Here is a 26,953-nt window from a genome sequence, read left to right as displayed (position 1 = left end):
CCCAGCACCGCAGCTGGGCTTGTACGATCCAGGCCGGGCCCAATTCTCCATTCTCTCATGTTGAAAGAGTTCGTCTCATATCTTTGGAGGTATAGGGTTTGAGCTTTGCAATTTTGTTATCACCAGTTCCTACCCAGTTAGTCGCTCACAACAACCACAACCACCACATCAGCACCGCCAAAACTAAAACCGCGGCCTTAGACAATTATACAAAAAAAAACAAAAAAGAAAGAAAGAAAAGAATAGAACCGTTCACGCAAGACAACAAAAAATGACGAGACAATGCCGCTGAGCGACCACCCCCGAGTCTACGGCACCGCCGCCCTGGCGGTCGCCTTCATCGCCGGCGTCCTCGTGACGCTCGGCTTCAAAGACCTCTACCCGGAGCTGGAAGCCCGGTACCAGCGCCGCAAAAAGTCTGCCCATCGCCACGGCAGCTTCTTTGACCTCCTGGGGCCCGTCAGCCTCGAGGACCGCGAGACGGCCTCATCCCACGGCGAGCTCTCCGCCTTGGACCGCGGCCACGGCATCGTCGACGGCATCGAGGGCACCATCGGCAACACGCCCCTCGTCCGCATCCGCAGCCTCTCCGAGGCCACCGGCTGCACCATCCTCGCCAAGGCCGAGTTCCTCAACGGCGCCGGCGGCAGCCCCAAGGATCGCGTGGCCCTCAGCATGATCCAGGCCGCCGAGGAGGAGGGCCTGCTCGTCCCCAACCGGGGCGATGTCATCTACGAAGGCACCGTCGGCAGCACCGGCATCTCCCTGGCCACCCTGGCCCGCGCGAGGGGGTACCGCGCCCACATCTGCATGCCCGACGACGTGGCCGTCGAAAAGTCGGAGCTGCTCCGCCACCTCGGCGCCGAGGTCGAGCGCGTCCCCGTCGCCCCCATCACCGACCCGGGCCACTACGTCAACCTGGCCCGCGCCCGCGCCCGCGCCCACTCGGCCTCCCCCGACACCCCCTCGCGCGGCGTGTTTTGCGACCAGTTCGAGTCCCTCGCCAACTACACGGCCCACATGCGCACCACCGGCCCCGAGATCTGGGCCCAGACGGGCGGCGGCCGCCTCGACGCCTTCGTCGCCGGCGCCGGGACCGGCGGCACCCTGTCCGGCGTGGCCAAGTACCTCAAGGAGGAGCGCGGCCTGGGCTCGGCGCTGCGCGTGGTGCTGGCCGACCCGCAGGGCAGCGGGCTGTACCACAAGGTGCGCCACGGCGTCATGTGGTCGCCCACGGAGCGCGAGGGCACCCGCCGCCGCACCCAGGTCGACAGCCTGGTCGAGGGCATCGGCGTGAACCGCGTGACGGGCAACTTTGAGGTCGGGCGGCCGCTGGTCGACGACGCCGTGCGCGTCACCGACGAGCAGGCCCTGCGCATGGCCCGCTGGCTCGTCGAGCACGACGGAATCTTCATCGGGAGCAGCAGCGCCGTCAACTGCGTCGCCGCCGTCGTCACGGCGCTGGGGCTTCCTCCGGGCAGCCGGGTCGTCACGATCCTGTGCGACACGGGCGCTCGCCACCTGAGCAAGTTCTGGAAGCACGCCGGCGCCTTGGAGCTGGAGGACGACGGGGCGGGAAAGAAGGAAGAAAAGGATGGCCAGCGGCAGGCGGGCCAGGGTCTCCGGGGCAAGGACTTGCTGGATGTGCTCGGCATCGCGCACCTCAGGAGGAAGCAAGAGCAGGCGTAGCAAAAAAAGAAAAGAAAAGAAAAAAAAGGCGTCTTCTCACCTCCCCAGCTGGACAGCACGACGACAGATCGACACATCCAAGGGCCTCCCGGTGCAGCTGGCTGACCTGTTGCTTTGGGGTTTGTAGCCGTGTAGTTAAAAGCATCCCCTCTTCCAGGGAAGGTATTTGCGCCGCTGCCGCATCTCATCTTTCTTCACCTTCCGACGAGAGCATTTGACATATACGATCCTGAATATTTCTTGTGGGTATCAAGGTAGGAAGCATGACAGATGAGGTATTATCACGCCTCTCCGACCGCCCACCCAAGCGCACGCATGCCCGGTAACCTCCCCCTTCCAATCCCGATAATGAAAAGCAGCAGGGTGTCATCATTGTCGCCTGCTTTCGTGTACAGTAGGTAAGAAGGGTTACGCGCCTCCCTCAACTACCACAAATTTCACGGCCTATGTGGTCGGTCTTGCGGCGTTCCGCGACCTCATCATGTCAGGCAGCGTCTCCGGGATCCTATCATCACACATATCAACCCCGCTTCCTAACCACCTCCCAGAAAGAAATTAGAAGCCAAAGGGTGCATCCCACTTAACCGTCCGTAAAGTGCGCCAGGAACCGAAGGCCGATGAGAAGTGGGAAGTCAAGTAAAAATGATTATCTCAAACAACAAAAACGGGGAAGGAGAAAAAGAAGAGGCGACCGAGAGCAGGGCCTCGAAGCGATGCCGCACCGGGGGATCACGAGAACTAGCCGCCGTGTTAGCATCATGTCGGCCGCATGTCGAGATGGCCGAGCCACACGGCCAGAGCCAAGCAACTCACCTTCCAGCGATGACCGCAGACCGTGCACTCGCAAAACGTCGTCATCGGTTCGTCGGCCGAGCGCGTCTGGGCCTGGCTGTACGACACCTTCTTCTCCTTGCACTTTCCGCACTGGAGCGAGTCGCTGATGGACTTTTGCGCCATGGGCACCTGCGCCTTGAGCATGTTCTCGCGCTCGAGGGCGCGGTCGCGCTCGCGCTGGGCCTCCGACGCCAGCTCCTCGTCCGTCATGACGACGAACTTGTCGGGCGAGATGTCGCCCGAGAGCACGCGCTGGCCCAGCTCCGGGTTGTCCTTGCGCTTGAGGCTGGTCATGAGGCCGCGGATCTTCTTGGCGTACTCGACCGTGTCGCGGTACGCGGCGAAGGCCGCCGCCTCCACCTCCATCGCCTTCTGCAGGATCTCGCCCACGGGCTCGGTCCGCCGGTACGCGAGGCCGTTGTACAGCACGCCGATGCTACCGTCGCGCGTCTTGTTGCCCGTCCGCGAGATGTCGACCTTGTCGGTCCGGAAGTGGCGCTTCTCCGGGTCGCCTTCGTAGCGGGCGCCCGACCCCGAGGAGGAAGCCGGGGGTTTCGGGGCGGCCGGGGCGGCGGCGGACGCGCCCGAGGACGCGGCAGAGGCACCCGGCGCGGGGGAGTCGGTCTTATTGGGAGTGGGCGACTTGCTTTCCTCGAGACGACGCTTCTTGGACTCCTTGGCCGCATCCACGTTCTTGCGCCACTTGGACACGATCTCGCTGGCGAGCCGCGCAATATCCCGGTTGGGGTTCTGCCGGAGCTTTCCTACCGCCACGCCGGCTTTTGTGGACTGTCGCGGGGAGGAGGGGGTGCGGTTAGCCAACGGGGTTGCCCCCAAATCCCCGGTGCGATCGCATGCGCCTGGCGCATCGGGAGCTCCGGAGGGTGGAGGTTGGGGACGGCGGCGCAGAAACTTACACGCAGCTGCTCCTCTGTCGGCGCCTTGTCGGCTTTAAGCTCCTCGAGCAATTGGATGACGACCGAAGGCGGTTCCGAGGCAACGGCCTTGGTTAGGGTCCGGATCCGCTTGCTTAGTACTTGTTCATCCATGGTGGGCTGTTGTGTCGGCGATGATCGACGAGGTCGGTTCTTGAGCGATTGAGAGCGAGGAAACTGTGCGAGTTCCCCGGATCTCGGCGTGGTCGGTCGGGAAGCTGTGAGGGTCTGGCGCAGGATGCTAGGAATGCGCGGCGACTAAAAGTGTGGTCGCAACGGAGGAAAATTGGCGATCGGGGGAGGAAGTGTTGGTTGGATGGAAAAGTTGTTTGCGGATGTTTCCAGGTTGCAGAAACGACGTCGTTGCTTTCGCGCATCGCCCAAGGTTACCCGGCATCGTTAGCGGACCCCAGACAGACACGTGACCATTTAGCTAGTCTGACCAATCAACGAAAGCCATAAGTCCCACACAGTTCAATTAACATGAAGTCCTACATCCATAAGGTCTTGGCTCCCGCAGCCACCACCCACCGGCAGGATGTACATACATATAGTATACACAGTATATGTAGATCTTGTCCCACTTACAAACCAAATGCCAGGGCGTTATACAGTATATTGCCTACATGAATGCCTGCGATTGTTGTTTGTGCTCGGGATTTTTTTGTTTGTTTTTTGCGAAATCTGCTGTGACATATACGTCGGTTATTTTTTCACGGCTGAGCTGAACAGCCGGGCTCATGAGAGAGACTGCGACCCCAACTCAAAGGTGCCCGGTGGCATTTGACACGGTTTGACGCTAAGTGTACTTCTCAGAGAACAATGACATCTCCCAAGTTCCCGTAGGATGTGCAGTTCGCCGGCCGCAAGTTTCATCCCATCGCGCTGCAAACTTCAATCCAAAGGCTGTGTAATACCACAGCCAAGATGCCATGAGCTCTTTCGGGTGAGTCTGGTGTTGCTGTGGAACCTGAACTTTGTTTACACCAAGAAAGGGGGGGCGTGGAGCGAGAGGCAGCAACAGGCCATCAGGCTATCAAGGAACTTCGAATGCTTGTCTTTTTCTGTCAAGATTCTTCTTGTCTTCTTTTCTCTGCCTTTGTGGCTCACTTTGACCAATCTGGTATTGACCGGGTCAAGCTTGCAAGCTGCAGCTCCAACCCATCCACCTGTGGGGAGGCAAACGTTTCCTCAATGCAGTGGCTGCTTGCTGCCCCTGCAACTGGAAGCACTTTTAACTTAAGACCCAGGCTACTAAGATTCTGAGAACATTCCAGGTTGGTGAATCTTCCTGCAAGAAAGCTGGGAAACGAATCGACCCAATGGCTCCCAAATGGGACTGCCAGGCAGATCGTGTCATCATTGCCTCCGATTATGATTTTGTATGACTCTGGCTAGTTCTTTTCCGGATCAGCGAGCCCATTGCGATGTACAAGATGCTCCTCAAAAGCCAATTTTGTATTGAACCGCGCCATCTGGTTGCAAGGACAGGCCAAGCCGCGTCACGACTCCGCCCTGTTCTGACCGAGGGGTAATCCATCAAGGTCCCTGAGCCTGACGTGTTGAGCAGAAGCACTGACGACCTCTTGAAGCACCCGTAACTAGCCATGATGCATCATGATGACTCTTCCCAAGTCAGAGAGGCAGTCAAAGGAGGCCGCGCGGTCAGAAGCTTGGACCCATCTGGGGGGTATATATAGATCCGGGACCATCGCTGACCCCGCGAACCTCGACCTGCTCAGTTCAACCAAGAGAGCCAGGGACAACAAGAATACATGATCGACCACTAGACACAATCGCCGACCAGATTAGACCTACACATCAGCAAGTTGTCCACATCCGCGGCACACCACATCTCTGTGAAACACCTACCTCATCCCTCACACAACATCAACCTCAGACCACACTCTCAGGTTGATACCATATCCTTCAACGCCATATCGGAATTTCACCCTGTATCCCGCACACAAGACCCTCCTACCACCCCAACGACATACCGCTTGTCTTACATCACCCCAGTCTGACACCTCATACTCATCCACTTTACCCTCATCCATCATCACCCTGCTCCCCCCAAGGGACAATCTGATACAGGTCCAACCTCAACAAGTCCAAGTTTCATACACATAACAACAAAGAAAATGAAGTTCCTCGAGACCCCCATTTCCGTCCACGCGACGGCCGTTGGCCTCGCCGTCCTGGCAAGGAAGGTTGACCATCCCATGGTCCCGGGCTCCCTGGGTGTCTTCTCGTCCGCCATCATGGCTTACTGGGTCCTGTGGATGGGATGGATCTATCCGACCTATGTGTCCAAGCTCCGCCACATACCCACCGTCAGCGGCTTCCCGCTCTGGGGACAATTCCTGCCCATCATCTCCGAGGAGTGCGGCGTTCCTCAGCGCCGCTGGCATCGCAAGCATGGCCCCATCGTCCGCTACTACTTTCCCTTCGGCTCGGATCGTCTGTCCATCGCCAGCGACGCCGGCATCCGCCACATGACCGTCAAGAACCCCTACAACTTCCCCAAGCCCCAGCGGGCTCGCTCTTGGATGGTCCGCGTCCTCGGCATGGGCGTTCTCCTCGCCGAGGGCGCCGAGCACCAGTATCAACGCAAGACGCTGAACCCGGGCTTCTCCATCAGCGCCATCCGGGCCTTCACGCCCATCTTTTGGGAGAAGGCGCTCCAGATGACAAGGAAACAGGCCGAGCTGGCCCGGCGGGGGGCCCATGGCTGGGCGGCCCGCTTCGAGATCCTGAGCTGGCTGAACCGGTGCACGCTGGACATCATCGGCAAGGCGGGCTTCGGCGCCGAGCTGGGCGCTCTCATGAATGGCAACTGCCCCCTCGTGGGGGCGTACCGCACCATGTTCAACTTTGACGCCGTATCCCATGCCATGCACGGCTTCCAGGCCTTCTTCCCTAACGGCAAGTACATTCCCTGCAAGACCAACCGGGACGTTGAAGCCGCCAGGAAGATCATCATCGAGGAGTGCGACCGCATCCTCAGCGAGAAGCTCGAGGCGGCGCAGGAAGCCGCCGATGCCAAGGACGTGCTGGCCCTCATAGCCCAGGAGAACAACAAGCTCCGCGCCAAGGGCGAGCCCGGCCTGTCGCGCGAGACGATGCGCGACCAGATCATGACCTTCCTCGGCGCCGGCCATGACACAACCGCCACGGGCGTCGCTTGGACCATCCATCTGCTGGCCACGCATCCCGAGACCCAGGCTCGTCTCCGGGCCGAGATCAAGGACGCCATGCCGTGCCTCTTTGATCCGCACTGGAAGTTCGACGAGAGCGACGCCGAGTCCCTGGCGTGCCTCGCCGACGTGGAGCGCCTTCGCTACCTGGACAACGTCTGCCGGGAGTCGCTCCGCTACATCCCCCCCATCCCCATGACGGTGCGTCAGTCGATTCAGGATGATGTCATTGACGGGTACCACGTCCCTGCCGGCACCGTCATTTACCTCCTGTCCAACTCCATCAACCGCCTCGAGTGGTTCTGGGGCGAGGACGCCGAGGTGTTCGACCCGGAGCGCTGGAACCACCTGCCCCCCACGGCCGGCACCAACGCCTTCATGACCTTCCTCCAGGGTCCTCGCGGATGCCTCGGCCGCAAGTTTGCCGAGATCGAGATGAAGGTCCTGCTCTGCGCCCTGCTCTCCAGGTGGCACTTCGAGCCCGACGCGCACTGCGTCGACAAGTATGGCGACCCGGAGGACTGGAAGACCTGGCGCCTGGTGCTGCGCCCCAAATACGGCGTCCACCTCGTTGCCAAGCCGCTGGACCCCGAGCAACGAGCGATGCCGGAGCCTTGTGATTCTGACCACGTCTTTTCTACTCCCACTGGCCCGCCTCCGGTTGTGAACAAAGCCTCCGAGGAGACCAAGCCTGCGGATTCTTCCTTGTGGAGCAACTTTATGACCCGTGGCCGGTATGTGCTGAGGGGGGTGGGACACCGGGCGCTTTCGACGCTCTCAGGAGGTTGGTAAGCAAAGGTAGAATGTCCCTCGTGGGATTGAGGGGGGGGGGGGGGGGTGGGGGGACTTTCATCAATCGTGGAAAGATAGAAAAAGAAAAAGAAAAAAAAAACGAAACAAGAGAAGGAGGGAAGGTGAGAGACAAGGCTATCCAGATAGATAGCTAGATTATGCATAGTTAGATAATCGAAACACCTAGAAACCCCTCAGTGCCGTGTCGTGATCTGCTCCAACTTTGACATGGTGACGGAATGATTTGTAGTGCGTAGAGTTTTCGCTGCACTGTTGGTGTCTGTTTTTTTGGAACCATGTTGTAATGCTGGCGATAAACCGTGCTGTGTGGTTGAAGCAACTTTGCGTCTTCGAGTGCGAGATAGATGCAAATAAATACAGCCCCTGAATGCCAAGATTGTTTACAAAGCCATGAAGCCCCTAAACCCGACAACGCATTTCTCGGCAAGAGAAGGGTTGCAGGTCAGGATCACCGAGGGGTCGAGAGCAAACCTTTATGTTCAGAGGATCCTGTTTTTCTAAGATGATGTTTCTGCTGTGTCGGTGGAGGGTGAGCAGGAGAGGAGATATGATTAGGAGATGTCAGACAAGCGAGTCTCGGGATCACAGGGAGTGCCTTCTTGGATCGTGATGGATCGAACTGATGGACCGTTATCCTGTTAACGTCGTGGCTGCTTGGAACAGGCTATTATTTTGAAAGGCCAAGATCAGAGGTAGCAGTATGAGCAATTTGGAATGGCCAAGGGCTCTGGTGCAGCAACAATTCGAGAAAGATACGCTGTTTCAAGCTCCAGCAACGAGTTTTGCATACGTTAGCGGCATGTGTGACTGTGCGCGAAAGCATGAGTTAAGCCTGCATGGCTGGACAACAAATACATCAACGGGAGTATCAAGGTAAGGGAAGTCTCTGTCCGCGACCAGCCGTGGTCCACCCCGATCCTCCGCATGGATAGGTATCTGGCGATGGAAAGGAGAGGGTCGTGACGGGTAGGTTGCACGAACCAGCAACCGCGCTCTGTGCAGACTTGACCCTGTCATTATTGAGCCTGAAAGAAGCTGTTGCGTCTTGCTGGTGCCATTTGGATGATTCCTTCAACTCGTTAATGGCTTATCCTCGGGCTACGATCTTCTCTTGGAGGCTACGAAAATGCATCGAATGTTATTACATCAGAACCATTTGGGCCCACCAAAAGGGCTCACTCTGATCAAATATGGCCTGCTCTGCGCTCTTTCACCTCTCCGTTGCATTCCTTCTCTATTATAGTGTCATTTTCCAAACGCTCGCAGCTCCTCTTCCGACTCCCGCAGACGATGACGATGCCAGCCCGTACCTTGCTCCCAGGCCCGACCCTGTTCCTAACCCTGGCGCTGTGCCAGCTAGCGGAGACGTGGGCTTCATCGATGACCTCTTTGAATCAGCCACCTGGCTCCAAGATCCCCGGCTGCTTGAAGGCCTACGGAAACTGCTCGACGCCATTGCCAGCCATGCAGAGCGCATAGGTGACGGAGGTCATGGCAATGTCGACGGTATAGACAGCGTCAACCCGATCGTCAACCATAGCTCCGGTGCCCTAACGGGGGGCGACGTGAAAGACAAAGACAAACATATTGAGTGCGCCGATATCAAGTGCGATCCAGATTCGCCGGACCTCCTCCAACGGCCCTCGTCAGAACCACAGTCCCAGCCTCCCAAGAACGAAGTTCAAGTGTCATCCGATGACCGCGGTTCCCTTCAAATCACGTGTAAGGGCATTAGCGTGTGCAACCCCGTGACGGTCGTGCACAGCACGGATGGGAAGCCGATCCGTATGGATGCGTTTGGGTTGTTGAACGGAAGGACCGGGAGGAGGGGCAGGAGGAAGAAGTTGAAGAAGGAAAAGAACAAGGGGGGAGTGGATGGCTCGAAGTGGAGGTCGGGCATGAGAAAGTTGAAGTCGTGGTTCTCGTCATCTGACAACGGGTCTCGAGATGAATGACTGCGGCATGGGCGTGGGTGCTGTCCAAGTGGCATTGATGGTTATGACTGGGCGGGTGGGAGCTGGTTGAAGTGGGCTTGACGTTCCTAGTTATGTCAAAGACGGACCATGTTGTAGAGCAGGACTAAGGGAAGAGCGGGTATGACGCAATTACATCTTCCGTTGCTTGAGACTGCCTGTCCATCAACGCGTGTCGTCATACGCGCAATTCTGTCTGGTGAAGGCTGGATAATGCCTCATGTCCTTCCATTCAGGGAGGTTGTGTACCATTTCAGGGGGAAAGTCACAACCTGGCGTCAACCACATCTACGCTCCACGTCAGCTGGCCATGCAATGTGGCCCAAGCTACAGTAGGCAGTAGTCTAGGCGGTACACTGATCATGACGAACGAAGCAGTACCAGTTCCATATGATGCTATCCCTGGCCACGCAAGCCTGAGTCACGGCATCTACCCATAGTTGCAACCACGTCAATCTAGAGACACGAGTCTTAGCCGGAGAGACCCTACTGCCTGACGCGTCGGATGATTCACCTCGCTTGCAAAAGGCGTCAGTCCCGTAGCCCTACAATCATGCTTCCCGTTGACTTTCTATGACTCTGCTTGTGACGACCCATCGAACTGGTCATTCGAAATAAGCTTGGACCAATCTCATAGGTATATATAGTCCCGTCCTCCCACCTCAACCACCGGGTCTCGTTTCTCACTTCTATCAACCAAGAATACAGTTACAGAACCAAGTACCCCTGACAGTCCAGCTCCTACTAACACATCCATTAGTGATCTCCTAGGCATACATCATAATCCTGTGATAACATACACAACGCTCACCCATCACCACCCTTGACACATCGACCGCCCACAGACATCAGCTCATACCTCTACCAGCCTGAGAGACCGACACCCTTCGCTGCCAACACCAGCACCAAGTGACACGCAGTCCTCCTATTCACCGACATCAAGTCATACTTCTGTCCCCTAGTCCCTCCCATAGCCCATTCAAAATGCGTTCCATCATGTTCGTCGTCGTCGTCGTCTGCCTGGCCCTCTTCGCCCTGGTTCCCGCTGCCATCATCCCCACGGCCCCCATCCACGAGCGTGACATCACAACCATCGTCACCATCGCCGTTCCAGACACCCCGACGCCAACCCCGACGCCGACCTCGACGCCGACCCCCCTGCCCACCCCCATGGCTCCATTGACGGTGACAATCACGGCTCAAGCCACCCCCAGCCTGCCGAGCTCGTTGGTCGTCCACGATACCAGCACGCTGACGCTAGCCCTGCCGACAACCTTCACGTCCACCTACCAGGTCACGGTCACCGTCAGTACCACGTCCAGCATATCTTTGGACGAAATGACATCGACAGTCACCGCATCTGAATTGACGACTACGACCGAGACACAGGAGGCGACTCAAACATCCACCGAGACGCAGGAGGTAACCATAACTTTGACGCAAACACAGGAGATGACCCAAACGTCGACCCAGATGCAGGATGTGACAATGACTTTTACGCAAACGTCCATACAAGCCACCACCTTCTTCGTCGGTGTCCCAACAACGGTCACGGCCTTTGTCCCTGCCACCCAGACCCAGACCCAGACACAAACCCAGATCCTCACTCTTGCTGTGCCTGTTGACGGCTCCACGATAACTGTCACAGCTACTGCTCAGGTACAGGTAACGACGACGGCCCTGGCTACGCCCATGACCACGCTCACCTTGGATGTCCACGTTGGCGCCCCTACGACGGTTACGGCAACCGCCGAGGTAACCACCACGGCCCCGGCCACCCTGGACGTTATCGTCGTGGCTGGCTCAAGCACCCTCGCACACCCGCAGCCCAGCAGCGACGCTTGGGAGCAGCACCACCACCATACGCCTGATGGTGCCTGGGAGTTTCTCCCCAGGGACCTCCCAACGGCCGACCTCGCGGATGACGCTCCCCGGCCCGCCGCCACGGCCGCCCATCCATCAGGCGCTCCCGCTAAACGCCAGAGCCGTTGGCGTGACGCCCTCGAGCGGGCCCTCGACCGTGCTCAGGACTGGGTCGACCGCGGCCGGGAACTCGGGGACGACTTCAAGCGCATCGGAGATGAGTGGGGCCGCCGCGGGAACGAAGCCGCCGCCAACGCCGTCAAGAACAACTCGCGCCGCCGCCGCCGCCGCCAACGCCGCCGCGACCGGGCCGGCTGGCGCGATGCGCTCGACGCAGCGCTCGAGCGAGCCAAGGACTGGGCTGATTTCGGGAGGGAGCTGATTGACGAGCTCCAGAGCCTTGGAGACGACTGGGCGGGGCGCGGGGGGGAGATGGCGGCGGACGATAGCCGGATGCCCCGCAGGGCTTTGGCCCCTTTTGCCGATTCCCACATCGACGACCAAGCCCGTGGAGACGGCCGGAACCAGGACGCGGAGCACCGATTCTGGTCGGTGCACGGTCCCCGTAGCGTCGACAGCAGCAGCAGCAGCAGCAGCAGCAGCGGGAAGGATGAAGACAAGGACTTCCATGCGGTTGTCGGCGCCGTCATTGCTGGCATCGAGGAGTTGATCTCGCGGGAGGTGCAACTGAGCGAGGAGTTTCAAGAGCTAGGCGATGAAGAGGCCCTCTTGGAGGCGCAGAAAAGTGTGTGAAGTAAGCCTGGATCGCAGGGGCGGGAGGGGGGAGGGACAAAGTAACAGAGGAAAAAAAAAAAAAGAAACAAGACAGGAAAGAAAGCAAGGGAGAGAGGATGGACAATAGTGGTAGATGGAGATGTAAATAGACTCCATAGACAATAAAAGTATTGGATATACATACCATGGTTTTCCCGACACGGAGGAGTGATTCTTGAGTCACTTTCCCCAGGCAGGGAATTGCTCTTTGTATGACGCTGAGGACCTTACCGCTGCCCTTGAGATACATGGGAACTCGGCACGGATGGGAGGCATGCTGTCCCGATAAGGTAGTAAAATAGAAGCAGTCATCCACATCGACCAGGAGGGAGATGTCTTGCAGCACCCTCCAAAACTTCCATGTTGTAGAATTCTAGGCATTAACGAATGAATATATGCAGTGAAGGTAACGACAGATAGGTCAGTAGGCCGCGGCCGTAGCCAACGCCTACCTCGGGGTATCTCAAAAAACGGCATCCTCCCTAGAAGCCTGAATGCTAATGCCACCCTCTTCCGCAGACCCAATTCCCTTGGTGATATCCCACATGGCCAACATACACATGCCCGAATCAAGAAGCACGACTCGTTCCCTCATCAACAACCACCACCGCTCGTCGACTAAGCCCAAATACCGCCCCCCTTTTATTCTTTTTATTAAAAAAAATAAAATATTTTACGCCGTGGCCGGAGACTCCACCTTGCCCGTTACGTCCTCCCTCTCCACCGCCTCCAGATCTCCCTGGGAAAACTTGCCCATCATCCCCAGCTTCGTCTCCGTCGCCCACCTGCGCAGCCACACCAGCCCCCAGGCAAAGCCGTACAGCACCAGGCACCCGACCGCGATGCCGCACACGTACGCGGCCAGCAGCGCGCCCTGCGCCTTGGGGTCCAGAAAGTCGTACGTGTAGAAGCCCTTGGTCGCGTGCGTGATGTAGGCCACGGCGAGGTACAGGGCCAGGACGACGAGGAGCCAGAGAATGTGCACCGGCGGCGGCGGCTCGGTGCGGGGCACGACGATCTCGAACAGCGCGAACGCCGAGTTGAGGAGGTGCTGCGACACGTTGCTCCAGCCCGAGTACACGTCCGGGTACCAGGTGCCTTCGTACAGGCGGGCCCAGTAGACGATGGTCACGATGAAGGGGAAGACGATGATGGTCGTGTAAAAGGCCGCGTGGAGGGCCTGCAGGGGCCGTGGGAAGCGGTCGAGCCAGGGGGTGCCGGCGCGCGCGTAGGTGGCCGTGTGGACGGCGGCGACGAGGAAGTAGAAGGCCAGCCCCCAGTAGGTCAGGGTCGTGAAGTAGCTGAAGCTGTTTTGCGAGCCGGTGCAGCCCAGGGGCCCATGGGCGCACTGCCAGGCGAGGACGAAGATGAGGGTCGTGAAGGCGTAGAGGGACTGGTGGTACGCAACACAGAGGGGAGACAGGGGAGGGCGAGGTTAGCCTTTGGTTTACGCTACACGAGCGAGCTATAGTACATAGTGTACGGGGCTTGCAGGCGGGGGTGGGGGGGGGGGGGGGGAAAGCGGTTTGCCCGGGTTCCAGGAGAGACAGGATCTCTCGCCACGAGGTTCCCACGTGGCAGCGGGTATGTATGTATATACGATTGACGATGACGATCTTGAGGGGGATGGGACGGTGCTGCACCACTCACAATCAGCGCACGGCAGGCGAACAGCGCCCACGGCGACAGCAGCCACGAGGTCTCGAACCGATGGGTTGGGTCCCACCGGCCGGTGCCGAACCGGAATGCATCCAGAGCGCCCATCTTGCGGGAGACGGTCGCTAAGGGGAGGCGTTTTTCTCGCTCAATTCCTCCCCTGGGCGCCCGTGTGTGTCTGTGTGTTTGCGTTTCTTGTGCGTCTGTGTGTTTGCGGTAGCGCAGCTGGAATCTCGGCTTGGCGAGGCGGAAGGCGAGGCTGCGGGTACAAGTGCACGACGACGGGCTCGGGATGGAAGGCGGCTACAAGGTCGGGATGGCGATCAGGGTAGGGAGTTCTGCGCCTTTTGAGAGATTCGGCGAGATCCAACAGCAACAAAACACAAGGCACAAGTTGGATCGGACAGATGGGCTCGGAGAGACCGAGGAACGGTGGGAAAGCGGCACAAGACCAGGCCCAACCTGACCGGACTCTTTCGCTGGACCGCTCGCCGATGGATCCTGGTCCCCCCAAGCCTCGGCGCCCGGTTCCCGTGCGATGAAGGAGAAGGCGCCTTTCCAACGGCCCACGGGTCGAAGCCCAATTGGGATACCATCGCCGTCGTATCGCGTCGTATCGTAGAGCGCCAGGGGGGGTGGGGGGGTATCTCGTCGGGGCTCTTACGGACGTCTCACCAGCCTGTTCAAGGGGACGACGTCGAAACAGACGTCGAACGTCTCTTGTGGGACGATGCGGCTCTTTTACCATTTGGATGCTTCAGCGGTCGATACCAATGTGATGCTTACGGAGATTCTGATCTTGATGTGGTAAAAGCCGCGATGGCGCCCCGTACCTGCACACGAGATGCGTTCAAGCGGTTTCGTTGGTGAGATGACGAGAATGGAGTGTTTGTCATTCCTGCGGAAGCCCACAAGCCCAGATATCGATCGACTCATCGGGCGTCAGGTGGACACAGGCCCAATGATGAGGGATCCGAGATGGGATGCGCGAGCCTCCCGGCCCACCCATATTAATGCATTCTTGCCACTCCATGGCGGCGGTTGCGGCGAAGCTTGCCACGGGGGGTCGTGCCTCTTGGGAGCTTGGATCGATGGCTCACCCGACAGAGCCTCTTCTCTCTGGCCTGCCATGATGGGAAACAAGCGAAATGCGCCCTGTCCCCGAAGCCTGGGAATCAACATGAAAAAAAAAAAAAAAAAAAAAAAAAAATTACCCCGGGAGCCAATCCATTTGAGCTGCCTGATTTTTTTTTTCCAACGTCGGCTTTCGGCTGCACTCGTGCAGATGCCGATCCCGTCAGCTTGTCATTTATTGATGAAGCGTCCCAGACCTTCCATTCGGACAGGACCCGACAAGATCCATGTCTCACTCCCCGCGGACTGGACGGAAAGCAGCTGAGAGCCCTGATGTTTCCGAGCTGATGTTTGCAGGCGGACGAGCTGGCACGGCATCATGCCGCGATCTTCACGCGTTGGAGCATGTGATGGTGGATGGCAAATGAGGATCTGGTGGACAAAACCTGACAGGTGGGCGGACTGCTTCGCACTCGGCCTACGCAGCGGATGGCAAGTCCTTTTGCAGAAAACACTCCTGTCTGTATAGTACGTATGTATCCAGTCGTTTGTCGTGGGGTCGCGGCCGCGTTGGTGACGATGCAGAGAGGTGGGTGTGGCTAACCCCCGTGGTGTGTGCCCTGATCGGTCTGGACCTGCAAGGAAGCAGGGATCTGCGGTTCCATCGCCCATCTCCCCCCGCTGTTGGCGACTGCAGCTGGCCCGGAACGGAGCTCACCACCAAACAAACACCAACAACAAACATGCAAACATGCCGGTGTGCGCGCCCAGGACACGGCTTGTCAGCAACACAGCTCACCGTAACAACACCAAAGTCCAACGACAGTTCCGATGCGGGAAAACTGGGAGGCGTTGGGCATAGAATGACGGAATGTCGGGTTGGGCGATCAGGAACGTTGAAATGAACAATAACTAGCCCGAAGCCACAGCATTGGGCGAATCCCCCATGGTGCCGCCAATACTCGCGGGCATTGGCGAGGAGCGGACGAATCCAGCTTGTTTGGGTGCGCGGGAGAAGGAGGGGTAAGACAAAAAACGCGGCACGCCTGGATCCCGACACCCCCCTCCAGAAGCTGTGCAGCTCGATCTGCCATGTGCATAGCTATCTGCTCAGGTTGGGGATGGGTAGGTGGTGGTTGGCTGCTGATGGCACCTGATGGAAATTACGACGAACAAGTCGAGAAGGGGAGGTTGAAGATGAGAGATCCAGGCTTCTGGACCGGTCCAGTCCTTGGCTCCCCAGTGTTCGGACGAAAAGTCCGTAGCAGGGGGCAGCTATTGAAGACCCCCCCCCCCCCCCCCGGGGTCCACCCGCGCAAACCCCCAATTTCTCGGAAGACGGGCATGGGAAGGCCTGGAAATCGCGGCTGGCCTTCTCCTGAATGTGGGGAGGCTGCAGGCCCCTGCCCTGGGATCTTGCCAGGAGCCGCCCATCTCCATCCAAAGTCGGTCAATCCATCGTCAATAAACCTGGATTCGAGGCGGCTACCTACCTATGGGGTGAGCTACCACCTTGTCCCATTCTCCTCCTTTCAAGCGAAGGCAACCTACACATCTCGCCTTTTGTTGGCGGGGCGTCTCTTCTCCTTTTCCATCCAGGCTTCCTAATCTTTGCTTTTACAGCGTTGCAGTCGCAACGAGCTTCTTGTCATTGCCCCCGTCGACCGCTGCGCTGGCCGTGACTGAGAAGAGCCAAAGCTCCGGCCCCCTGACAAGTAAACGTTGAACGTCAACGCTCGTTAATTGCTAGGTTTAATTTTCGTCTCTCAACCGCCATCGGCCTCTTTCCTCCCCGGAATCGAGGCCGTCTTCGACTTTTGAGCCGGCGTACATACCGTCCGCCCTCCTGGGCTCGCTCCCCAATCCCCCCTCCCCTCCAACTTCGACATATCGGCATACCGAGACATCTTCAAACCCGAGCGAGACACCGTCTGCACGTCTGCACACCCCGGCTCCCGGCCTCGTCACGACGTCGAAGACGTGGCTCGAAGCGGCGTTGACCTGCAGCCCGCGCCATTCCCCCGCCCGCCTGCTTCTCGCTGCACCAGGCTTGCCGTTGGGTTCGGGGAACTGCTGTGATGTTTCACGCCGGCGTGCATCCGTGACAGAGCCCGTCGGTTGCATGTCTCGACCCGTCGGGCAACTTGGCGTCCTTATATCGTCTCAGCCGTCGTCCTCGGAGCGCCCAGACTCGCAATCTTTCCCACGGCTGCCGCCGCACTCGTTCTTCCTCGCCGCGGGAACCCGCAGGGCGCACGCAGAAACGCCGTGGGGTCCCACGCCCTTTGACTCTCTCACCCTTTCCCTCGTGTTCCCGCTTGTACGACGATCTGAGGTACCGCCGATCGCCGGTCGCCCCGGCTGCGGCCAATGATCGCCGACACCTCGGCCCCTTCGATCCTCGACCGGAGATCCCCCAACGCCGCCAGCATGGCCTTTGCCCAGCCCCCGCCCACGCACCTCTCCGAGGTGCAGCAGCTTCCCATCGTCCTGGTACCGGACTGCGATGATGACGACGAGGATGAGGACAACCGCCGGGCCGGGTCCGGTCTGGAACTTGACACCCGGCCGAGACAGGAGGAACCGCCGCCGCCGCCCGTCCCGCAGCACCCGATGCCATCCATGCAGCACGCCTTCGCCGAGTCCCTGATCGAGTCCACCAAGACGGGGGGCGCCGCCAAGCCCAAGCTCCGGACCGGGGATGCCAAAGCGAGGCGAGAAGCGCTGCTCGACGGTGGCGCCCGGGATCCTCCCCCGACAGCCCTGTGGCGATTCCGCCCGGGCCAGATGACACACGAGCTGTGCCGGCTGATGGCCCAGATCTCGTTTGGCGTCTACCTTCTGCTGAACGGCATGGCCAACAGCCAATTGCTCGTCGTGTCCATCCTGCAGGGCCACATCGACGAGGTGGACGAGTTCCTCGAGACCACCCTCGAGGATGTGGACCTTGCCACGCGCGATGTGGAGGACCGCATAAAGCACCTGAAGCTGCCCATGGACAACATCTCCGTCTTTGAGCGCATGCTGGAGGAACGCAGATTCCGCGCGCAAATCCTCGACGGCAACCGCAAGATCGATCACATCGTCGCCCGCACCCAGGCGGCCTTGGACCAAACCAACACGGATCTCGCCGAGGGCCTCGCCGCCACGCGCGACTTCACCATCTACCTGGCCGAGCAGCAGCACGGGAGCTGGCGTCGCGAGCGGCCCGATGTCATCGACATTTACGACGCTATGAAGGGGAACACGGACGGGTGGTTCAACGCGTTTATGGACTTGCAGGCCAAGTGCAGCGCCCTCAACGCCTTGATCGTGCGGTTGACGGACATGGTGGCCGAGATGGATCGGCGGGCGGGCGAGGCTGAGCGCCGGACTCAGGAGCGGAGCCACGAGGTTCAGGCTCAGGAGGTCCGCAGTCAAGAGGTAGGCTATCCCCAGGACGGTGAGATGGTGCCGCGACGGAAGCGGAGCGTTGCTGACCCGCCGAAAAAGACCAGCTCCCAATCAGCCAGAACGCCGCAGCATAGCCCTCGGCCGTCGGATGCCTCGTCGTCCATAATCACCACCCCGCCAGCGTCCCCTCCCATCAAAGTTCCCAACTCGCCACCCCGGCTCTCCCTGAGGCTTAGCATCATCGACACGGGCGACTTTTCGATCGACACGGAGCTGGTGGCCGTCACCGAAGAGCAGGATCGCCCTGCCGAGAAATTGAGCGATGAGAGGTTAAGCGAGCAGAAACCAACGGAGGAGAAACCGAGCGAATGCAGGCCGAACGAGGACAAGCCGAGCGAAAACGAAGGGGCGCCAAGGAAGTCTGTCCTAGAGGTCACGTCAAGGTCTCCGCCACCAGAAGAGTCACCGCCTGCATCTCCGCCGCCTGCCTCTCCCACGGAAGAACACCGGCCGCTGTCGCCCCCAACCCGAGATCCCCGACGCCTCTCCAAGAGCCCATCGGTGCTTCTGGACGTGCCAAGGATCGAGGCGCCTCAGGAAGAAACGCTCAAGGAGCAAGCACCCCAGGAGGAGCCGCCAAAAGAGGAAGAGCCCGAGGAGGAGGAACCCTCGAAGGAGGAACCCCCCAAGAAGGAACCCTCCAAAGAGGAGCCGTCCAAGGGGCAACCGGAAACGGGGAACGCAGAAGCAGAAAAGGAAGACAGCCCGCTGTACATGCTGCAACCCCGGACGTACACGCCGGTACCCCCCTCGCCGCTCCCTTCGCCTCGCCCGGATGCTCAGCCGAAAAGGCCGCCACCGCCATCCCCTCGCGTTGCCGAACGCCCGCAACAGCCTTCGCCGCGCGCCACCGAACGCCCGAAGAAGGAGCTAGAGGTTAGGGTACAGCAACGGCCCAGGGGAACCTCGCCCCGTCCTCCAGTCGAAGTTAGGGAAGTGGAAACGAGGCGTCCAACAACATCCTCATCCGAATCGTCGGTCGAATCCGCCGCTCAAGTAACGCTCACGCATGCGCAACCCCGGGTGGAACAGGTGCGATCGATGCCCCAGGTGTTCAAGCCCAGAGTGGTTGAGATCGGGGCGAAAGCAGAAGGCAGGACCGGTTCCAGACCGGCCGCGAGGCGTCCTCAGCAGCCCTTGCTCGGACCGAACTTCGCACAAGCGCCCGAGGTGGTGATCCCAGCCGATCCGGAGGTGGCGACGGCGGAGGCCGTGTCGGCGACAACGTCAAACCTGGTGCAGCGGACATCGCTCAGACAGCGTGTTTCCCTCAAAACCACACCGCCCGAGTCCATCCAGGTACCGCCGCCGCAGAAGCTCAACCTGCAACCAGTTCACGGCGGCCTGCAGCGCGCGGCGACCTATCAAGCGCCCGACTCGGCGTACGGCTCCGACATGGAGCGCGGCCCCGTCAACCCCATGGCGTCGGCCAGCTCGATCCCGTCGCTCGCCGACTTCAAGCCGCCCTTCGCCCAACAAGCCAACATCAGCATCCCGTCCCCGCTCAGCGACCGCCAGTTTTTCCGCCCCGTGCAGGCCAGCCCGCACTCGCCGCTGCAGCAGCAGGCCCCTCCACGGCCGCACACGTCGGGAACCGTCGGGCCGCACCACATCCCCGTGCCGCCGCCGCGCTGCCCCCCGTCAGCGATGGGGATGAGCTTTGTGAGCAGCAGCGGGGGGACCATGGCGGAAGGCAAGGCGGTCAAGAAGAAGCGGAGCGCCTTTGGGTGGCTCAAGAAGGCGTTTGCGCTAGACGAGGAGGAGAGGATGGCGTTTGAGCAGAGACGGCAGCAGCAGATTGAGAATCTGTACCTTCAGCCAAAGAGCCAGGAGTTTCTGGATGGGAAGAGGATCCGGCCGAGGCAGGATCACTATTAGCGTGGGTATGACGCCTCGTGCGGCAGCGCAGCAGCAGAGCGATGGGACAAAGACATGATGGGCGGAACGCTCGAGCGCAGAGAGCACCGCAACGATGCAACGGGTAATTAGAAGACAACGTTGGAGCGCTGAGCATGCAGAAAGCGGATCTCGGATGCCGGCAATCGACTTTGCCAATCCATGCGGCCCGTCCCGAGCGGTCTGAAACCTGCAAATGCGGGACATGTTTTATGCGCTGTCTCCTCGTGGTGTTTCAGAGACCTGATGGGCTGCGTTCTGGGCATACCACCACCCTTTATAACCACAGGAATGATTTCCGTGGTTGTCCAGGGCCTCCCATCCCCTTTTTCTCTTTTTTTGTTTTTCTTTTGCCTTTTTAGCCGGGTCGGGTCAGGTCGTTGGTTTCCATTGTGTTTGCGTTGCTTTGGAGTGAGGAGAGGGATCTTGCACTAGGATTTGGGGTGATTTGCATAGCGAGGAGAAAGGGTTTTGGAGCCTTGAGTTTTTGTTTGTTTCTACGTATGTACTAAGTATCTCAAGGTAATCATCTCCGGGGCTTGTAGGTTAGCTAGATGTGTCCGGGGTGGACGGCGAGTCTGGAGTCACTGGGGGTGGTCAGCCTACTGAGCAGGCTTAGGTGTCGCCTGCGGTACGTCGGAGCTGGCAAGTCCGGATAGGTATGTAAGTAATGTCTTGGTTGTACTATAGTTAATGCAAGCTACCGGATGATTGCTGTGGTACGGTGTAACTGCGTGAGTCAGGTACGGAGTATGGACGTGTTGATGGCCGGGAATGCGTGCACGGTGCACGTCGTGGTGCACGGTGCACATCATTACGTAAGCGTCGCCCGGCAGCGGCCCAACTTTCTCAATTTCGCAAGCTTTCCCTCGTCCCCCAAAATTTTCTTCCTTCTTCTTCCAGCTTCCTCCTCCCATCATGATCCAAGCCAGAGACCACGTTTCCGACCTCGACCGTCATGTCCAGCTGCTCGAGGCCAAGGTCAACCAGCTGCGCGCGTCGCTGACGCACTGGCAGCAATGGTACATTGACTACTCGTCGCTCAAAGAAGAGGTCGAGCAGCTCCCCCAGAACCCGCCGCCCGTCGAGCAGCTGCGCCGCCTGCGCCGCGACTTTGACGGCGCCGTCCTCTCCAAGAAGGAGCTGCACGAGATCCTCGGGAAGAATGACCTGCGGAGCATCGATCAGATCGTCAGCGTGCTGTCGCGCCGCATCGACTACGTCGAGCAAAACATCAGCTCGGTGACGAAGCTGCTCGAGGCTGAGCAGCATCGGCTTGCGGTCGCCGCGATCGTTGCGAGGCCCGACGCGGGGGCGGACGAGGAGACGGGCCTGCCGCTGACCGACATCATCGAGGAGCTGGATGACGATGATAACGTGGTCAGCTATCGCCTGCAGACGGCTGCGGACGCCGAGCCAAAGATCGTCGAGGCGCTCAAGAAGGTGGGCATCGAAGAGAAGGACCTTCCCGAGGGCAAGGAGGACGATGGCAAGGCCCGGGCCGAGTCGTCGGAGGAGGTCCAGAACCCGCCCGCCCCCAGCCGGGACGAGCCGGCAAGCCACGTCGGCCAGGGCCCGGCAGAACCTGCTCCCAACGAGGCGGCGCCCCCCGCCCCCAAAGCCCCGGCGCCGAAAAAGTCGGTCTCCTTCTCCGAGGATACCAAGCCAGGACATGATGCCGTGCCGTCTCCAGCATCCCGCGCCGCGCAACGCATCGAGGAGCTGATGCAAAAGGCCAAGGAACAGGAGAACATGGACATGTCGACGGCCGTCATTCCGGACAACGAGTCGCCCGAGGACGCCCAGCTGCGCCGCGAGATGCTTGAGTACAGCATGTCCGAAATCGGGCCTGTCGTCGCCGAGCTGCAGCTGGTCGACGACTCGGACGATGACGAGGACCCGATGGAATGGGCCGGCATTGAGGAGGATGACGAGGACGAGGACCGGTACGATGAAACCGACGACGATGACGAGGATGAGCTCGGCCGCTCCAAGCGGAGCGTCATCACCCCGGACTACATCAAGCGCATGCAGGAGCTCGAGAAGCGCCTCGCGTCCCAGGGTGCCTTCGCCGTCAGCCGCACGGAGCCTGCGCGGGCGCCAGAGAAGCCGGATGAAGGCATCGCGCGGATCGCCGTGGTCAACGACTCGAGCCCGGCATCGGCGGCCGAGCCATCCAAGCCGAAGCCGGCCCCCCGTCAGAAGAAGTCGGTCAGCTTCGCCTCCAAGCTGGACATCGCTCCCGATCCCACGTCTCGGCCTCCTCCCCCGGCCGTCGAGCCTGAAGACCGCAAGATCGCACACGTCGGCGACGTGGTGGAGAAGGCCGCCGACGACCAAGAGGACATGCTACAGGACCCGGATGAGCCGCCGAAGCGCGCGTCCCGGTTCAAGAAGGACAAAGCCAAGAACGGGCTCCTGCCAGGCCCGCACCAGCTCCCCGCTCAGATCACCGTGGCGGGCGCGGCGCCGCCTGTTCCCGCCGTCGAGCCGACCCCACCCGAAGACATGCTCGCCCCGAAGATCGTCGAGAAAGACGCCTTGCTGGACGTGCCGGCGGAACCCGACGAGCTGGACGAGGACGAGATGTACCGGGAGGCGGCGGCCGAGTACACGCGGCTGCGCGACCGGCTGCTCAAGAAGCAGGGCGGCGTCGTGCAGCAGCCGGACCGGGTCATCGATCCCGAGACGGGCCAGGTGCCGCTGGACGAGGAGCTCGGCGGCCCGCCGCGGATGAGCAAGTTCAAGGCTGCGAGGCTTGCCAAGCTGCAGCAGTAGCTTTTCACAGCTGTCCCATAGTCGAAGTTGGATCGACGATTGGTACACAGCGACTTGGTTGACGTGCTGACCTTTCCTGTGCCGTGATCGGGTGCATCACGTAGCGGTTTTCTTGCCCGCCTCGGATTCATCTCTTGCATCCTCCCATCCCCGCATCATCTCCTCTGTCCTCCAGCAGGCTCTCTCCATGGGCCAGCTGGCAGGATGGATCCAGTCCCAGGCACAAGCCACCGAGCTGGTGGTGGTGATGGCTGGCGGCAACGAAGCGCAACAGAACCTGACGGAATCAAATTGACAATTGATGGATTGCAGCTCCCCATCTGCATTCACATTACTAGCGATTCCAAGAGAAAGCCGATGGGCTCTCTGACGCCTCGACCCTTGGCAAACTTACCCCGTGGTCCTGGTGATTCGTTTCACCCCTCACATTTCATCACGTCCGTAGGAACTTGGCGGATGCGTGATGCGTCTGCGGGTTCATCGTAGATCAACGAAGACACACACACATACACATATATATATGTGTATATATACGTTGGGATTGGGACACCTTTCACCAGGAAGGACAATAGACACAAGAGTTGCACCAAACCAGAAACCAATAGACCAGTTTGTTTCTTTAATTGATCTTGGCGTTGCTGAAGTCCATCTCGGGGTGCTGCGCCTGGAACTTCTTGAGAATCTCCATCTTCTTTTGCTCGTCGCTCGTGGGCAGGCCCAGCTCCTTTTGCCGCTGGTCGTACATCATCTTTTCCACCATGGTGCGCGTCTCGCCGTCCAGGTCCGACAGCTTGCTCGTCTCGGGCACAATCTTGGTCACGTCGATCTTGGGCGCGTCGGTCACCACGTGCGCCCACCACTCCATCTTGTTCACCTTGTCGAGGTGGATCTCGATGGTCTTGCTGCCGTCGGCAGCCGTGGTGAGCGTCCAGGTGGAATCGTCGACGCGAATCGGGTGAGGCAAGGTGCCCTGTTGTCGATGGTGTTGGTTCTCGGGTCAGCGTTTGAGCATGCTCTTTAGGGTTGCAAGCAGAGGGTACGCCGGAGACGGGGGCCGGGTCTGGTGCGAGCGGTAGAGGGAGGGGCACGTGGAAGAGGGAGCCGAGCTCACCTTGAGGATCGGCTCCTGGCCCTTGATCCCGGCGGCGATCGACGTCTTCTTGATGTCCACCACCAGGTCGCGCGCCTTGAGGTTCCCGGGCACCGTGATGGCGACGTCGAGGTCGCCGATGGTCTGCGTCCACCTGTACGGCAGGGCATCCTGCTCGGCCTTCTCCTTGGCGCGGGCAGCGGCTTCCTCGGCCGCGGTGGGTTCTGTTCGGACGGGTGCAAAAGGGAGGTTAGCCAGGCGTCTGCTGATGGCGGCTTCGGCTTGGGTCTGCTCCTGCGGGCGGCTGCGTCAGAGGACGCGCGCGCGCGCGCGGATGTGGAGAGGGAAGCGGATGGGTACGTGCGCAGATGGGATGGAGACGGGAGGAGCGTCGAGGAAGACGGGGTACGCACCTTTGTCAGCCATGTTGGATGTCTATGCGAGACCCAAGCTCTTGTGCGAGGTTGGAGATGTCTTGCCGTCCTCAAATTTGTCGAGTGGTCACGTCTCGAAGCACATGGAATGCGACAGCGCTCGAGCTCCGAGCCTGGTCCTAAGTGGGGCTGCCCCTCCATCTGTACCCCCGCTTCAGCCTCGCGCGATTCGCCCCACCCCGCGTCTCTCAGCCTTGCATGGCCCCTTGGCCCAACAGGGGTCGGGCAGCTGGAGCCTTGACGGGTGGGTGTCTTGTCTCTCTCATCTGACATGTTCCCTTTCCAAAGTCACCTGCTTTCAACCACACAGGCAGACCTGACCGTAGGAACCTTACTTTGCAAGGACCAACGCCCAAACATTCAATACCTATTATTATAAATTCAGCGTTTTCCATGATCAAGCTCACCACCGATTGAGAACCACCCGCCATCTCTCCTCAAATGGTCTCTTCGATTCCGTAACACACCCACACCGCTTGAAGCAAGAAAAAAAAAAAAAAAGAGAGAACACCACCACCAAACAAACCCCCCCTTCCCCTCCTCCCTTTTACCATGTCACGAAAACCAGGCTCAACATCCGCCTCGGCGGGTGCGCCCGCCATCAGCACCGAGGACATGTGTCCCGTCTGCAAAACCATGCGGTACCTCAACAAGGACATGGAGTTCCTCATCAACCCGGAATGCTACCACTCCATGTGCGTCAACTGCGTCAACCGCCTCTTCAACGACGGGCCGAACCAGTGCCCCTACGCCGGCTGCCACCGCACGCTCCGCCGCAAGGGCTTCCGCTCCGCCTTCTTCGGCGACCTGGCCGTCGAGCGCGAGGTCGACATACGCCGCCGCGTCGCCGCCGTCTTCAACCAGGTCGAGGACGACTTTGAGACCCTCGACGACTACAACAACTACCTCCAGATGGTCGAGGACCTGACCTTTGACCTGGTCAACGGCTCCGACGCCCGCCGCCGGCAGGCCGAGGCGACCCTCCAGCAGTGGGAGGCCGAGCACCGCGCCGAGATCGAGCGCAACCGCCGCGCCGGCCGCGACGCCGACGACGCCGCCCGCCGCCGCATCGCCGCCGAGCGCGAGGCCGCCCGCCAGCGCCGCGTCGACGCCCTGCGCGAGGCCGAGCAGGAGAAGCTCGACCGCGCCCGCTCCCGCGAGGCCGAGCTCGACAGCCTCGCCAGCGCCGGGCCCGACTCCGCCTCGCGCGTCCAGCTCAAGCGGCGCGGCGGCCAGGTGGCCGCCCAGCGCGCCCTCGACGCGGCCGTCGGCGCCGCCGAGGCGGCTTCCGGCGGGGCGTCGGGCGGCGGCGGCGCGGGCGGCGCGAGCGGCGTCGGCGGGGCGTCCGACGTCGGGCGGCTCTCGATCCGCGGCCTCAAGGAGAAGAAGAAGCCCGCCGCGTCCGAGGGCCCCTACGACCCCTTTGGCGGCCTCGAGTTCACGCCGAGCCGGTACCGCGTTCTCCCCGGCGTGCACACGCACCCGGGCATCGAAAAGTACAAGTCGGATCCCGCCCACGTCACGGGCGGGTACGACTTTGACGACTACACGGCGCGGGCCATGTTCGAGGCGTTTGCCGGGCTGGCGGTGTTTGTGGAGGATGAGAAGGAGGTGGGCGTGGGCCTGTCGGCGAGCGAGGTGACGGCCATCAGCGCGGGGATAGCGGCGGTAGGGGATAAGATGGACCTGGACTAAAGGCCGGCGGGGGTTGATGGTTCTTTGCGCGTCTCGCTCAGTCACTTCGCTTTTTGTCGGTTTTGCTTCGTTCTGCATAGCGTTGGCGTTCCGTGTGGGTTCCGGAAAGGGACGGAGGGAAATACCAAGGAGACGGCGGTTGGCTTGCTCATCGGGGGGGATCGGGAAATAGGTTATGGGGGAAACAACACTGTTCTTCAGAATAGTAACTTACCCTGCCGGGAATAGCGATACAAAGGTCGTGGGAGAAATCGCTTCCTCTTTATCATTCCTGGACTCTCCGTTCTCTCCAGGTAACGTTTTGGCCAGGGTCTGTCTTGTCTGTCTACCTAGACAGTTGTACCCCTGGTCGTGTCCGGTTCAGAACCTCGCCGCCTTCTCCAGGTAACTACCTCAGTCAACGACCAACACCTTCAACGGCTGGAAGAAAATCCATAGGGACCGATTCATCAAATCAATTTCCTCCGAGGAGAATAGAGCCAAGGAAAGATTCCGATATCAAAACACTTTGAGAAAGCAACCAAGAGCCTCATCTCAAGAAGAAAACGAGCAAGCCCATTCTTCTCCAACGTAGGTAAACCTTCCCTTGCTGAAAATAAAAAACCCCCAGCAGGAAACCAGAAACAACCGGCAAAAGACCAAAAAGAACGAAACTTTGAGAAGAAAAAAACCCAACCTCCAAACGCCACGCTAGATGCTACCTAAGCGAATGAACACGGAGTTTCCCCATCCGCCACTGCCGCCCGCGTCCACCACACTACATGCAGGTACACATCATAAGTACCCAACTACCGCCCCA

At 59.9% G+C, this 26,953-nt stretch overlaps 8 protein-coding genes across 8 annotated transcripts; 5 read left to right on the top strand and 3 right to left on the bottom strand.

The window, feature by feature from the left end:
• Nucleotides 1-282: 282 nt before the first annotated feature.
• On the top strand, nucleotides 283-1,689 carry VTJ83DRAFT_2247 (uncharacterized protein; the record flags this gene model as incomplete). Its single annotated transcript, XM_071008496.1, has 1 exon — nucleotides 283-1,689. One exon carries the CDS (start codon nucleotides 283-285, stop codon nucleotides 1,687-1,689), a length of 1,407 nt encoding a protein of 468 aa, XP_070868787.1.
• Nucleotides 1,690-2,418: 729 nt separating this feature from the next.
• VTJ83DRAFT_2246 (uncharacterized protein) lies at nucleotides 2,419-3,572 on the bottom strand (the record flags this gene model as incomplete). Its single annotated transcript, XM_071008495.1, has 3 exons — nucleotides 2,419-2,427; nucleotides 2,503-3,312; nucleotides 3,441-3,572. The coding sequence occupies 3 exons, from the start codon at nucleotides 3,570-3,572 to the stop codon at nucleotides 2,419-2,421; spliced, it is 951 nt and encodes a 316-aa protein (XP_070868786.1).
• Nucleotides 3,573-5,599: 2,027 nt separating this feature from the next.
• Nucleotides 5,600-7,447, top strand: VTJ83DRAFT_2245 (uncharacterized protein; the record flags this gene model as incomplete). Its single annotated transcript, XM_071008494.1, has 1 exon — nucleotides 5,600-7,447. One exon carries the CDS (start codon nucleotides 5,600-5,602, stop codon nucleotides 7,445-7,447), a length of 1,848 nt encoding a protein of 615 aa, XP_070868785.1.
• Nucleotides 7,448-12,751: 5,304 nt separating this feature from the next.
• On the bottom strand, nucleotides 12,752-13,842 carry VTJ83DRAFT_2244 (uncharacterized protein; the record flags this gene model as incomplete). The annotated part of the gene is made up of 2 exons (XM_071008493.1): nucleotides 12,752-13,471; nucleotides 13,729-13,842. 2 exons carry the CDS (start codon nucleotides 13,840-13,842, stop codon nucleotides 12,752-12,754), a joined length of 834 nt encoding a protein of 277 aa, XP_070868784.1.
• A 3,336-nt stretch (nucleotides 13,843-17,178) lies between these two features.
• On the top strand, nucleotides 17,179-20,139 carry VTJ83DRAFT_2243 (uncharacterized protein; the record flags this gene model as incomplete). The annotated part of the gene is made up of 2 exons (XM_071008492.1): nucleotides 17,179-18,231; nucleotides 18,301-20,139. The coding sequence occupies 2 exons, from the start codon at nucleotides 17,179-17,181 to the stop codon at nucleotides 20,137-20,139; spliced, it is 2,892 nt and encodes a 963-aa protein (XP_070868783.1).
• Nucleotides 20,140-21,075: 936 nt separating this feature from the next.
• Nucleotides 21,076-22,935, top strand: VTJ83DRAFT_2242 (uncharacterized protein; the record flags this gene model as incomplete). The annotated part of the gene is made up of 1 exon (XM_071008491.1): nucleotides 21,076-22,935. One exon carries the CDS (start codon nucleotides 21,076-21,078, stop codon nucleotides 22,933-22,935), a length of 1,860 nt encoding a protein of 619 aa, XP_070868782.1.
• Nucleotides 22,936-23,554: 619 nt separating this feature from the next.
• VTJ83DRAFT_2241 (uncharacterized protein) lies at nucleotides 23,555-24,451 on the bottom strand (the record flags this gene model as incomplete). Its single annotated transcript, XM_071008490.1, has 3 exons — nucleotides 23,555-23,905; nucleotides 24,047-24,249; nucleotides 24,439-24,451. The coding sequence occupies 3 exons, from the start codon at nucleotides 24,449-24,451 to the stop codon at nucleotides 23,555-23,557; spliced, it is 567 nt and encodes a 188-aa protein (XP_070868781.1).
• A 560-nt stretch (nucleotides 24,452-25,011) lies between these two features.
• Nucleotides 25,012-26,154, top strand: VTJ83DRAFT_2240 (uncharacterized protein; the record flags this gene model as incomplete). Its single annotated transcript, XM_071008489.1, has 1 exon — nucleotides 25,012-26,154. The coding sequence occupies one exon, from the start codon at nucleotides 25,012-25,014 to the stop codon at nucleotides 26,152-26,154; it is 1,143 nt and encodes a 380-aa protein (XP_070868780.1).
• Nucleotides 26,155-26,953: the final 799 nt, after the last annotated feature.

Source organism: Remersonia thermophila, chromosome 2 (genome assembly GCF_042764415.1).
Source record: "Remersonia thermophila strain ATCC 22073 chromosome 2, whole genome shotgun sequence".
In the NCBI taxonomy this organism is placed as follows: domain Eukaryota; kingdom Fungi; phylum Ascomycota; class Sordariomycetes; order Sordariales; family Chaetomiaceae; genus Remersonia; species Remersonia thermophila.
This window is presented reverse-complemented; position numbering and strand designations above follow the sequence as displayed.